This window comes from Brassica napus, chromosome C1 (assembly GCF_020379485.1).
Source record: "Brassica napus cultivar Da-Ae chromosome C1, Da-Ae, whole genome shotgun sequence".
Taxonomy (NCBI): domain Eukaryota; kingdom Viridiplantae; phylum Streptophyta; class Magnoliopsida; order Brassicales; family Brassicaceae; genus Brassica; species Brassica napus.
In genome coordinates this window covers 40245747-40259942 of record NC_063444.1, presented here as the reverse complement: position 1 = coordinate 40259942, position 14196 = coordinate 40245747, and the positions used below count along the sequence as shown (strand labels likewise).

Here is a 14196-nt window from a genome sequence, read left to right as displayed (position 1 = left end):
GTTTGGTTTACCCTGTGGCATAGGGAATATAAACAACACACAAGAGACGCATAGACACAAACTTAACATTCATCTATAAACACTTCATTCTTCAATGACAAAACTGTGTCCACACGTAACTCATACCCGTTTAGCACCGGCTTGAGCACAGAAGATTGAAAGGATGCCTGTTCCACAGCCAACATCCACCACAACCTGCTATAAGCAATCAATGCAGTAATAGGTGTTCAAACAAAACACTAAACTACTACCGCATAGTAAAAACAGTTTACCAAAACCGAATCGAATCGTAACACAGGATAAGCAAAAACAATAAAAAAAAACTAAACTAAGTTAGAATCTTTTTTTTATTTCAATATCATTTGCAAAGATTAAAAAGCTACAGTAACTCTAGAGTATCATTACCTTGTCTTGATGAAGCTGTGCTTGTCATATCCTGAGTATCAAACAAACAAGTGATAATTCAATTTTCATTTCCAATGTAATGTCAATCTCTCACACCAGACTAATGGATAAACGAAGACGAAGATACCTTTGATCATCTCTTCATGAAACCTTACGTGAGCATAGGAATGAAAGTAGGCAGCGTCGAAGTCGGTGCACGGCAGAGGAGATTTCGGAGTCTCCGGTGACTTCTGCTCGCCGAGTTGTTCGGAAATACTAAGCCCATTGGCCAAAGGAGATGAGACCGGGGACTTGTCTTAGACTGAAAATCTTTATAAAGATGGAGAAACTGTTGGAAGAGAAGAAAGCTTTTATAATTTAGAAGGGGATTTTTATTACTTAGATGATTTTTATAAATTTGGATACTTTTTTTGATGATTCAAAATGAAAAAGGAGTGGAGGTATTTATAGCCTCCAAATTACGAAATATCTCAAATATTTTATAGAGGTGAAAGACTTTTCTAGAATTTGGGTTGGGCTAAACATGATTAGTGAGTTGTTAGCCCAATAATATGATCCAAATCAAGTTTACTTTTCAACACCTCTTCTTAAACTTGATTTGGTTACTCCGAGTAAGTTCCTCATCTTGATAAAGTCTTTCCGCTTGAGTGGCTTGGTGAAGATATCAGCTACTTGATCATTTGTCTTCACATACTCCAATTGCACATTCATCTTAGTAACACATTCTCGAATGTAGTGATAATGAGTGTCGATGTGCTTACTTCGATCACGGAAAACTGGATTTTTTGCCAATGCTATTGCCGACTTGTTATCCACAAAGATCTTTGTTGGCTCCTCTTGTGGTAAGTTCAACTCCTTTAGCAAGTTTCGTAGCCAAATAACATGGAAAACACATGAAGTAACTGCTACATACTCCGCTTCACAAGTAGAAATGGTGACTATTGGTTGTTTCTTTGACATCCATGTGAAAGCGGTTTCTCCAATGAAAAACACAAAGCCACTTGTGCGTTTCCGGTCATCTACGTCTTCATCCCAATCGCTATCGCTATATCCAACAAGCTTGTAATCGTCAGAAATATAGTAATACAAGCCAAAGTTGATTGTACCTTTGATATAGCGAGAATCCTCTTAGCTGCCTTGAAGTGAGTTGTTGTTGGATGCTCCATGTATCGACTCACAACTCCAATTGCGTGTAGGATGTCCGGCCTTGTGCAAGTTAGGTAACATAGACTTCTAACTAAACTCTTAAAGAGTGTTGGATCCACACTCTCTCCTTCTTCTTCTTTTGACAATTTGACTCCACATTCCATTGGCGTGCAAACTGGATTTGAGTAATCCATCTTGAACTTCTTAAGAACCTCTTTAGCATAACCTTCTTGAGTAATGAAGATTCCACTTTCTTCTTGCTTTACTTCAATGCCAAGTTAGTATGACATTAATCCAATGTTGGTCATCTCAAACTCCTTTGTCATCTCCATTTTGAAATCTTCAAACATAATCGGATTGTTGCCGGTGAATATCAAGTCATCCACATACAAGCATGCAATCAATATATCATTGTTTTGAGTTTTGATATAAAGTGCATGCTCATATGGACACTTTATGAAGCCTTTTTCCTTGAAGTACTTATCAATCTGAGTGTTCCATGCTCTTGGTGCTTGCTTTAATCTATAAAGCGCCTTCTTCAGCCTTAAGACTTTGTCTTCTTCTCCTTCGACTATATATGTAGCCTTGTGGTTGCTCAATGTAGGTTTCTTCCTCAAAGTCTCCATTTAAGAAGGCTGATTTTACATCCATTTGATGTGTCCTCCAACTCTTTTGGGCTGCCAATGAAATGATTAGTCTAACCGTTTTTAAGCGAGCAACTAGAGCAAATACCTCATCATAGTCGATCTAGGCTCTTTGACTATAGTCTTTTGCCACCAATCTTGCCTTGTATCTTTCAACTTCTCCTTTAGATTTTTTCTTAGCCTTGTACACCCATTTTACACCGATTGTTTTATGCCCATTTGGAAGTGAAGTTAACTCCCATGTATCATTCTTTTTTTATTGATTTGATTTCTTCATCCATTGCACTTCTCCATGACTTCTTTTCTTGAGCTTCTTCAAAGTTCATAGGCTCGCAATCCGCAAATAGGCAAAATAGCGTAAGATTGTCTTGGTTTTCAGTTACCTCGTAGATATCTTGTAGACTTCTAAAACGTGGAGTCCTTTCACTTGAGCTTTCATCTCCTTGAAAACTTTGTGTTGGTGAAGTTGGTGGTGTAGCTGGCACTTCTCTTGGTTGCTTCAAATTCTCTTCTTCAAAAGACGGAAAGAAGGTGTAGTCTTCATTATTTGGTCTCCAATCCCATTTTCCTTCTTCATCAAAGATGGCATTCCTACTAATGATTGTCTTCTTTGTTTCAGGACTGTAGAGGTTGTAGCCTTTGTAGTTAGCAGCATACCCAATGAAGATATACTTCTCACTTTTATCTTCTAGTTTGCTCTGTTTCTCGTCTGGAACATTAGCATAAGCAATGCTTCCAAAGAATTTTAGGTATGAGACTCCGGGCTTCCTTCCGCTCCAAGCTTCCTGTGGTGTCTTTTCTAAAATACTTTTGGTGGGAGATCGGTTTGATATATAAACCGCACAAGCAACTGCTTCCGCCCAAAACTCCTTTGGTAGCTTCTTACTCTTGAGCATGCTTCTTGCCATCTCAAGTATTGTCATATTCTTTCTTTCCGCTACTCCATTTTGTTGACGGGTTCTTGGCACTGTCAACTGTATTCGGATGCCATTATCTTCACAATATTTCAAAAACTCCTTGGACATAAATTCTCCTCCTCGATCTGATCTCATGGACTTGATCTTAAGACCACTTTCCTTCTCAACATTGGCTTTGAACTTTTTGAATTTTTCAAACACTTCTAATTTTTGTTTCAAAAAATAAACCCATTTTTTTCTTGAAAATTCATCGATAAAGAGAAGGAAGTAGTTACTCTTACCAAGTGAACTTGGTTTGATCGGACTACAAACATTTGTATGTATGAGTTCTAGTGGCTTTCTTGCTCTTGTCTCTGACTCCTTTGGAAAACTCATCTGGAATTGCTTTCCAAGTAAGCAACCTTCACACACTTGATTTGGATGATTGATGCAAGGTAATCATTTCACCATTTCTTTCTTGGAAAGTAGCTCTAAGCCTCCAAAGTTGAGATGCCCAAATCGAAGATGCCAAAGCCAAGATTCCTCCTTGTAGCACATCTTTAGACATCGTGCAATGTTATTTTGAATGTTTAGGACAAACATTCTATTGCTTGACATTGGCACCTTTGTGATGAGATTATTGCCTTATCTCTTAAAGAAAAGTTATTATCCTTTAGTCGAATGTCATAACCTTTCTCTAAGAGTTTTCCTAGGCTCAAGATGTTTGTCTCCATGCTTGGAATGTAGTAAACGTTGGAAATGAATTGATGATCTCCATTCTTCAAGCGGATGAGAATATTTCCTTTACCTTTCACCTCCATCTTCGATTTATCTCCCAAAGCCACATTAGTTTTCACCGATTCATCGAGCTCCACAAACATGCTTTTATTTCCACACATGTGGTTGCTTGCACCACTATCAAGATACCACTTGTGAACCTCATTTGCTTCATCCTTCTTGTAAGCCATCAATAGCATATCTTCTTCTTTTTTTTATTTCTTCAACTCTATTGTTGTTTGGAGTTTTGCAATCAGAAGCATAATGTCCAAACTTCCCACAACTATAGCATTTGATGCTTGATTTATCGTACCTTGATTTTGGATTTTCTCTTCCACGACCTCTTGATGAGTTCTCTCCTCTTTGGTTGAAGTTTTCTTCATATGGTCTCCAACCTCATCCATTTACACCACGGCCTCGTCCTCGGAAATGACCGCCACCACGTCTTGGATTGCTTCGGCCACTTTATTCCTTGTGATCAATTCTCATCTTGAGAACTTGCTCCATAATATCTTCTTTCTTCTTATTCTTTTCTTCATAAGCTTGTAGTGATCTAAGAAGTAGCTCCATCGTCATGGTCTCCAAGTATTTTGTCTCTTCAATCATGGTGACGATATGCTCGAATTTTGAATCCAATGATCTAAGAACTTTCTCCATGATTCTCACCTTATCTAGTTTCTCACCATTTATTTTTAGGTTATTAGTAACTGTCAAGACTCTTGAGAAGTAATCTGAGATGAGTTATCCTTCCTTCATTTGTAATGCTTCAAATTCTCCTCTTAGAGTTTGAAGTCGTACCTTCTTAACTTGTTTCGCTCCCTTGTAAGATGTCTGAAGCTTCTCCCATGCTTCTTTGGACGTTCTTGCACCAGCAACCTTATCAAATGTATCTTCATCTAATCCTTGATAGATTAGACAAAGAGCCTTCTTGTCTCTTTTCCTTGAATCTCTCAAACCATCCTTTTGAGTTTGAGATAGACCACCATCATTCTCCGGTTCATTGAAGCCTTTCTCAACTAGCTCCCACACATTATGTGCTCCTAAGATAGCCATCATCCTAAGACTCCAATTGTCATAGTTGCTCTTTGTGAGCCATAGAACTTGGAAGAAAACACCATTATTTGCCATCTTCAAAAGGAATTTGTAGCCCTGCTACCACTTTGTTAGACTGAAAAACTTTATAAAGATGGAGAAAGTGTTTAAGTGTTTGAAGAGAAAGAAGTTTTGTGAAGAAGAAAACTTTTATAACTTAGAAGAGAATTCTTATTACTTAGATGATTCTTACAAACTTGGATATTTTTTTTGATGATTCAAAATGAAAGTAGAGTTGAGGTATTTATAGCCTCCAAAGTACAAAATATTTCAAATATTATAATACTAATTCTAGATAATCCAATTTAAATATCTAGATAATTTTATCCTAATTATCTAAATAATTTTACTAAAATATCTAGATTTTTTATTTTACGGAGGTAGAAGACATTTTTTAAATTTGGGTTGGGCTAAACATGATTAGTGAGTTGTTAACCCAATAATATGATCCAAATCAAGTTTACTTTTCAAGAATTTGCTTCTCTTATAACTCAATCTCGCGGTGATGTTCGCCGTGGAAACCGTTGCTGTAATCGCCTGGAGATTGCATATTTTGAGTTAAAGACGGACAAAAGACCTCTCTCTCTCTCTCTCTCTGGCGCTTGACGACTACTACTCTTGTGACAATGTTTGAGTCAAAGGAAGCTCCTTTTTTTTTCTAATTAAACGGGGTTTTCAATAATTATTTTAAAATAGTTTTTTGCATTTTAACCCCTTCTTGTGTCCTCTCCTTTGCTTTCAAATTAAGGGTCTAAATATAATGTAACTTAAAAAACAAATCTGTACCAGGCGAAAAACGAACTTATCTTTCATGATTTTGGGAAACGACAGTGGCCTGCAGTGTTGGTGGCTTCATCCCATAGTGTTCCAACTTCGAACCATATAAAATAGATTTGCAGATTGACAATGTTATAGTCAATTGTTTCAGACTTATATAGCTACGGATAAGTTTTGTAGGATGTTTTAGTTCTTGGTTTCTTCTGCCCATATGACTATGTAAATTAACCAAAAAAAGAAACGATAAAAACTTGACTCAAGGGGCGAAGGCAGAACAACGAAGTGATCTCTTGTTCAGTAAACGCTACAAGCAAAACCAGAAACTGCTGTTCAAGTTTGCTACAGCTCAAAAAGAAGCTAAAAGAGCTGGTGGGTGTTGAAAATGCAGACAAAACACACACTAAAGACAAGACATACAAAGAAATGCTTGATGTTTGGTTACTCATCGCCTTGCCCATCTTCTTTCACCAGTTTGATCATGTCGTCGATTCTCAGAATCGTTATGGCTGCCTCTGTTGCAAACTGGCACAAAAAAACAAAGCCCCTTTAAAATTCAAGACATCTTAATAAAATCTTATTTCATGTGAGGAACTAAGGTTAAATGATTCACCTGGATAATTTTAACTTTGCTCATCGCTGGTTCGATCACTCCAGCTTCCAAATTGTTACGGATGGTTCCGTTTACAAGGTCAAGTCCCATGCTGCATTTGCATTTTTATCCCAGTATTAAAGCCAATTAGAAAAAGAACATTTTCAAAGTGGTAAAGATACAAACAACAGTTACTGCTTATTACCTTGAATAGTGCTTCTTATCAGCCTTGGTTTGTGCGGTGTGGTGGTAAGCTCTTAGTTTAGCTACCAACTCGGTTGCGTCCTTAGCAGCGTTTACTGCAAGCACCTGTTTCAAAGGGATAATAAGACCAGAAAAAGACAGGTTTCTATGTATTTGATGAAAAAGGATTGTAGGTCGCACCTTTGGTATAATCAACAGCGCATCTGCAAATTCAGCAATTGCCAATTGTTCGCGCGATCCCAAGGTTGTAGCAAGGTGTTCCAGATACACAGACAACGCTGATTCAACTGCACCTCCACCCGCAACCACCTGTTTGACAAGAAGAAAGAGTGTTGCGTAAAACAAGAAAATGTGACAAATCATTACAGGGAGCGTTTCTAACAGGCAGCAAAAGGATATTACCGTGTTGGACTCGAGGGTCCTCTTGACAATACATAAAGCATCGTGTAGTGCTCTCTCCATCTCATCAAGCATGTAGTCATTTGCACCTCTCAAGATCAAGGAGACCTAACAGACAAAAAGCTTATGACGTCATGACAAAGCTCTAAACTCCGACGCAATAAATAACTTTTGGGAATAAGTTGAAATAAAATATATAATTGATCTAAACAGAGAGTAAATAACATACCGCACTGCTCGTTTTGGTTCCCTTTATCAATACAACATCATCATCTGCGATTCTCTCCTCCACAACTTCTTCTGCAGATCCCAGATGTGCTGGATCAAATGTTTCTTCGCCCTCCATGTCAGCAAAAGTGGTGACCTGAAAACAAAGAACAAGGATATTAGTTAAACTTTTTAAGTTGGTTATAATGCTTTCAATAATTGAAATAGCATAGCTGAGGACGTACGAGGGTTGCTCCTGTTGCCTTAGCAACATGTCGCATGTCTTCTTTGCGGACACGCCTAACAGCAATAGCTCCTGCCTCTACAAAGTACTGAAATAAAAGCAAGCGAAATTAGAATCCAAGTTCAAAACTGAGTAGAGAGAAACTTATTGTTCTTCGATCTTACTTTAAGTGCCATGTCATCAATTCCCTTCGTGGTTAGAATAACATTGGCCCCAGCTTTAAGAAGTTTCTCTATCCGCTCTTTTGTCATGTCAGCTTCTCTGTGACACAAATATTCAGTAACAAATTAGAAAGGAACATAAGCAGTACAAGCGTACAAGAGAGCCAATAGGCTTAGGCTTTCTCTATCCCGTAAAACCCGTAAGGATCAAGAGAGCAAACCGATTGCATTTGTTGAACAAAAAGGTAAGTACTCTGAATGTAAATAGATTCAGTGAAAATTACCTTTGACGGATTTTTTCCAATTCTCGTGGATCGTTAACAACAACTTGGACACCAAGCTGCATCTTTGTCTTCTGGAGATTGAAGTCGAGGCAAGCAATCTTCGCTGGAGACACTCGTAATGGCATCCCCTGGGCAGCACGTCCAGTGTTGAGTGCATACCCATTCAACAAGTAGCTGTCTCTGGCACTTTGTCCATGAGCTTTCAGAATATTAATCCCCTGCAATGTAATAAAAAGCAGAAGTGTGTAAATATATCATCCAGATGCTATATTTACAACTTCGACAGAGGAGAATATACAGACCTTGATAGGGTATTTAATCTCCCCCCGCTGATTTGTCATTTTTACTGACAGAACGGCATCCACAACCTTAAAATGTGATTATTAGAGGTCAGACATATGAATGGTCAGAGTATTATTGCAATATCAATGGGATCCCAGACCTTATTATGAAAAGCTAGAAAAGGGGTTAAGTAGATATAGGAATTACAGTAATAACAAAAATTTATAGCATTCATGGTTTATTTAACAAAAGCAAGCACTTTAGTTCCATGTAATTGCCAAGTAAGGAGATCTAGAAGCAATACCAAATTGGCAAAGAAGTCGCTGTCACCAGATATAAGTTTGGAGGACATGCTGGTTTTAGCGCAGTTTATCAATGGAACTTTCCCAAGCTTTTCAACCTATACAACACAATATAAGTAGTTAATTGAAGGGGCAAGAGACAGGAGCTACAGAGAAATTATCCAATTATTCTGACACAACAACTCGTATAAAGAGAGGACCAACATAAATTAAAGTTTCTTCATTTATTCAGAGAGAAGACGAAAATATAGACCACCACAAACAGGACTAACCTTGGTAACCAACTTCTCTTCAATGTATTTGCAAGCCTCTCTCATAGCTAGCTGTCAACAGAAACACAGTTTATGAACACATTGAAAACACTTAACTGTAATGCAGGTCACTACGTTAAAAAAAAAATAAAAAGTCTTAGCCTACCCGGTATCCACTGATAATAGACGTGGGATGTATTTTGTTCCTCACCAAATCATTAGCCCTCTGCAAATAACATTAATCATCAAGCAGATAGACATGTGACAAAATATTCACAACTCTTAAAAAATAAAAACAATCAAAATCACCTTAAGCAACTCAGCAGCAACAATAACAACAGATGTAGTCCCATCACCAACTTCTCTATCCTGGAGTTCAGCTAACTCGACCAGAACCTGTCAAGAGAAACCAAGACGAAGGTAACTAATAATTCACTGTAACACGCATAAAAACATACATTGATGATGATAAGTAATCAAATAATCACCTTAGCAGCAGGGTGTTCGACCTCCAACATCCTGAGAATAGTAGCACCGTCATTTGTAATGGTCACATCACCAATATCATCCACCAACATCTAAAGGAAAAAAAAAAACAAGATTTATTACAAAACCTAGAAACCAATAAATCAAATCGAATAAGAGTAACACACCTTGTCGAGTCCGACGGGACCAAGAGAGGTTTTAACAATATTTGAAACAGCTTGACAAGCCATCACTGCAAAACACAGAGTCAGCCAATACGAACGAGTTGCTTACAAGAAAAACGTCAAATTAAAAAGACTCTAGAGATCGAGCATTAAGTATGAGCCGAAATGGGAAGATGAAGATAAAGAAAGCGAAGAGTACCGTTCTGAGTACGAACATCTTGGCCGGATTGCCTTTCCCCGGAAATATCCGGATTTTGAGCCGAGATTGACATACCCGGAGGTTTATCGAGGGGAAAACTATAAATCAGAGATCTGAGCTTGCGAGAGAGGTGCAGTGAGAGTTTGTTCGCCTTCTTAAACAAACACTTACTGACGGGAAATGAACGGTGGTGATGAGACAGACACCGGCGGGTTTTTATTAAGTACTTTCAAGGTTATGTACGAGCGGGTATCCGGCGTCGTTTTATGATTTGGGCTGCGAGTCGTCATACCCTGAGGCCCATTTTCTTTCACAGCTAACGGGCTTTGCAGATTTGATATTTTTACAAGTCCAATCCCATGTCCTACGTTTGAACAAAGAGTTATGATCTGCTTTACATGGAAGATATAGGTTTCGATTGGAGCGAGATTGCAACTGTAAACAAGGGTTTTTGATTGCTAATACTGGCTCGAATTGAGATTACAAAGTAGAAGAAACATGATCAATTGAATGCAGTGTGTCTCTTTCTTCTGAAGAAAATCATGGGTTCAAAGGTTTGTAGAGCTTCTCAACCATCTTCCTATACTCTGTACAGCAGCAAGACAGACCCTTTATTTTACTGAATTCAAGAAAAAAACATTGTGTAATCTGATAACTATTATTGCAAATTTACCTTCTTGATTGCTCCAAAGCTGAGCTGCTTGATTGTTCAATGGTGAGCTGATATTCGGTTCTGATCAACCAAAACCAATAAACAAGACCCACAGAATATCAGATATTGGATATTCAAATATACACAAGAAAACTCATAGGAGGTGTTACCTCCGAGAAGGCTTTGAATCGAGAGTAATGTCGTCCTCACATCGTAAGCCGATGACCATTTATCCTACAAAAGAATGTGAAAACAGATACTACTGCTTCTCTGACAAATTGTAGCATTGAAACTCCATGGGATTGTCTTGTATGTACCTGAAGAATGTCCAAGCAAATATTGCCATAGAGATCCACATTGGGATGGAAGCAGCAAGTCTCGAACTTAACTTTGGGAGGTTTGAAAGGATAATCGTTGGAGAAAGCCAGTGAGAGCCTGTACTCTATTCCTTCAAAAACAGTATCATTGCTCCCTGTGATTGTTCCTTTCCAGCAGAATATGTTGTCTTCCTCTGGGAAAGCAGATATCCCCGGATCACCTCCCATCTGATGTAAACATCAAACCAAAAGATCCATTGTATCATCAATAGGCTCAGTTTTAAACCTCAAGGGAACGAGAGATAGCGTACCATTAAGCCCATAAGTTCAGATTGCAGCCTGCGTATTAAAGAGGGAACAATGGAAATAATCATGAACAAAGAAAAGAAGAAGAAAAACATGAAACGAAGCTTCGGCCTTTGAGCAACAGTTCAATGCATCGTTTGTCTCAGAGGAATTCTAACAAACAGTTGGTAGACTAGACACAGAGAGAGAGAAAACAATAAGATTCACAAGGGAATCCACAATCAGTTTCTGGGTCCATCGTCTCTTTAAACACAATCTAGAAGCATATGGAAGTGGATCCAAATGCTAATCTAATCTAGCTATAGAAAAATCAAACCGAAGCCATGATATTCAAATCGAGGAGGCTAAAGAAGACTAAAAGAACTTCCTTTTGTTATTCCCAGGTCGGAGAAAAGGGTAAAAGAGAAAGAACCTTTTGAGAACGGATTGGCTATCGACGGTTTTAGCCGGAGGAGCAGGTTGTTTCGATCCGGTGGCTGCCGGCGTTGTCTCCGCCGGAGTATTTCCTTGGTATCCATTTACGGCCGCCATCCCTCGAGAATCGGAGATTTATGAAGTTTAAATGCTTTCGATCGAGGAGAATTGATCAAAGGAGAAAAGAGACAAGGAGCGTGCTTCTTCCGGAAAGAGACGTGGTCTGGGTTATAAAACGTGTGCCACAGATGAAACGACGTCGCTGCGAACCCAATGTGGAAAAAACTCAAACGACGTCGTTTAGAAGAAAGCGGTTCTTTGCATTTGAAATGAATTTTAACCTTCTTATGCAACGGCTTACTTTTCTCCAATGATCACATTTGTTTACAAAAGACATGAAAGAAGAAACCTTTTTTTTTTCTTTTTCAATGTATACGTAACGTCCCGGTTTTGGTTCTTGGTATATGGTAGTGTATGTTTAAATGTTTAAAAGAATTCATTTAATTATTTATGTTACCAAAGGTTCGGGCGCACAATAAGTAACAATTTTAAAGTTAAACATGTTTAAAATGTAATAGTGTAAGGTAGGTAACTTATTGATTTGCCTAAAATACGGGGAATGTCACGTAGTGAATACATGATCAGTAAATAAGTAATTTCGAACTTCCAAAAAAAAATAATGCTCTCACTGTCAGAGGGATGATGAGACGCATAGACTGAGTGAGCGGGTGTAGAGCCCGCAGCCGGGAGATTCGGCACGTTACAGTATCATTAAGAAGTTATTTGTATCATTAAAAAGTGATTTGTATTATGTGGTTACTTGTTAAAAAAGAATTGTGATGTGAACCTTTTTAATTGATAATCCTTGATGATGCCTATATATATACTGGATATTCAAATGTTGAATCAGAGAAATGACAGAGTGCATAATAGATCAAAGACTAATGGAGCAACAAGAGGAGAGAAAGTGTCGAGATCAAAGGTAATGTCAAGATTTTGATACATTTAAAAGGGCACACAATAAGATATTTATGCCTAATGTCAAAGCTTAAGATTGACACACATTTATACAGATACTGAGATACATGATAACTTCCTAACATTTTGACCTACTGTCAAGTTAAGCAGCCATCAGAGATGACGGGACGGAGATGTAGATTCCGATCACTAGAGCTTAATGACTTGATGATTCTTTCAAAGAAGACATGACTGCACGTACATGTGCTAAACTTTATAACTATAAGTATTATGGCTGAATGAATACCTTTATTAGAGATCACGACAGTATTTATACAAATGTGTACAAGTAGGGTAAATGTAGAATACAATAATTACAAGGAGGTCCTCTATCTATAGTATATTTCTTTAACACGTCCCCTCAAGATGGTGGTACTTGAGTGACACCAATCTTGGACCTTGATGCTTGAAACATTGTTCTTGACAGTGGTTTGGTCAAGCCATCTGCTAACTGATCCTTAGTCGAAACGTGTGAAACACGAAGAGCTCCTGATTGTATCTGCCCCCTGACAAAGTGATAATCAATGGCGATATGTTTCATTCTTGTGTGAAACACATGATTAGCACAAAGATACGTAGCCCCAATGTTATCACAGTATATAATCGGCATAGTCGGAATTGTAACTCCCATCTCTGTCAGTAAGGAACATACCCATCTCAGTTCCGAAGCAGTGTTTGCTACAGAGCGATATTCAGCTTCCGTGGACGAACGCGCAACTCCTTTTTGCTTCTTTGATGTCCATGAAATCGACTGAGAACCAAGATATATTATATAGGCATTGGTGGAGACATAGTCATCCGAGTCGCCGGCCCAGTCAGCATCAGAATATGCATGAAGTGAAGAGGTATGTTGTTTGCGCAAGAAGATACCGTGAGATAAGGTTCCAGAGAGGTAGCGCAAAACCCTCTTGACGGCTTGCCAATGCTCAGATGTAGGTCTATGCATAAACTGGGATAACCTGTTAACAACATAAGAAATATCAGGCCGAGTTAGAGCCAAATACTGGGGACTCCCAACAAGCCATCGATATTCTCCTGGGTCTGCAAGTGGTTCGCCAGAGTTGAGCAGTAGTTTCAGTGAAGTAGGAAGAGGAGTAGCCACTGGTTTCGTATGAAGCATGTTTGCTTTGGTGAGAAGATCTGTAACATACTTTCTTTGCATCAAGTGCATGCCTGCTGGAGTTCGTATCGTCTCAATACCAAGAAAGTAACTCAGATTTCCCATGTCCTTGATGGAGAAACGGTTAGCCAGATTATCAATGACTCGCTTTATGAGAGTATTATTGCTGCCAGTAACCATAATATCGTCAACATAAACCAACACGTAGACTAGATCTCGTCCTGATTTGTAGATGAAAAGCGAAGTATCAGACAAAGAGTTACTGAAGCCAGCTGAAAGGAGATAGGATCGCAGTTCAGAATACCAAGCCCGGGGAGCTTGTTTGAGACCATAGATCGCCTTTCGAAATTTGCAGACATGAGTAGGACGATCAGAATCTGTAAAACCTGGTGGCTGTGACATGAAAACCTCTTCTTTGAGATGACCTTGAAGGAAAGCAATGTTAACATCAATTTGCCTCACTGGCCAGTCTTTGTTAACCGCTAGGCCAAGAACAATTCTGATGGTTGTTGATTTAATTACAGGACTGAAAGTGTCCGTGTGTAATCGATGCCTTCCTGTTGATGAAATCCTTTTGCAACAATACGAGCCTTGTACTTGGTAATGTTTCCATCAGGGTTATACTTAATAGTAAAGACCCAACGACAACCGACGACATTCATACGTTTTGAGTAAGACACGAGATCCCACGTATGATTGTTGTTGGTGGAGTTGAATTCTGAACTCATAGCTTCGCGCCAATGTGCATGTTGCATCGCCTGTTGCCAAGTCGATGGTATCCAGTGTTGATCAGTTTGCAAGCTCCGTGTGAGGTTGTATCGTGTCACAAGTTTGCTGATATTATTTCTGGATCTCGTTGTC

The 14196-nt window shown here is 38.7% G+C and overlaps 2 protein-coding genes across 2 annotated transcripts; both read right to left on the bottom strand.

Moving 5' to 3' along the window:
- Positions 1-5974: 5974 nt before the first annotated feature.
- LOC106346200 (T-complex protein 1 subunit alpha) lies at positions 5975-9736 on the bottom strand. The gene is made up of 17 exons (XM_048744502.1): positions 9510-9736; positions 9314-9378; positions 9149-9238; positions 8970-9056; positions 8827-8886; positions 8682-8732; positions 8412-8507; positions 8128-8193; positions 7826-8043; positions 7545-7641; positions 7382-7468; positions 7159-7293; positions 6933-7037; positions 6711-6839; positions 6532-6635; positions 6348-6438; positions 5975-6259 (listed from the first exon to the last, which is right to left on the bottom strand). The coding sequence occupies exons 1-17, from the start codon at positions 9580-9582 to the stop codon at positions 6176-6178; spliced, it is 1638 nt and encodes a 545-aa protein (XP_048600459.1). The 5' UTR covers positions 9583-9736; the 3' UTR covers positions 5975-6175.
- A 113-nt stretch (positions 9737-9849) lies between these two features.
- LOC106346209 (ubiquitin-conjugating enzyme E2 19) lies at positions 9850-11428 on the bottom strand. Its single transcript, XM_013785477.2, has 6 exons — positions 11197-11428; positions 10790-10817; positions 10479-10706; positions 10332-10395; positions 10183-10242; positions 9850-10096 (listed from the first exon to the last, which is right to left on the bottom strand). Exons 1-6 carry the CDS (start codon positions 11313-11315, stop codon positions 10050-10052), a joined length of 546 nt encoding a protein of 181 aa, XP_013640931.2. The 5' UTR covers positions 11316-11428; the 3' UTR covers positions 9850-10049.
- Between the last annotated feature and the right edge of the window lie 2768 nt (positions 11429-14196).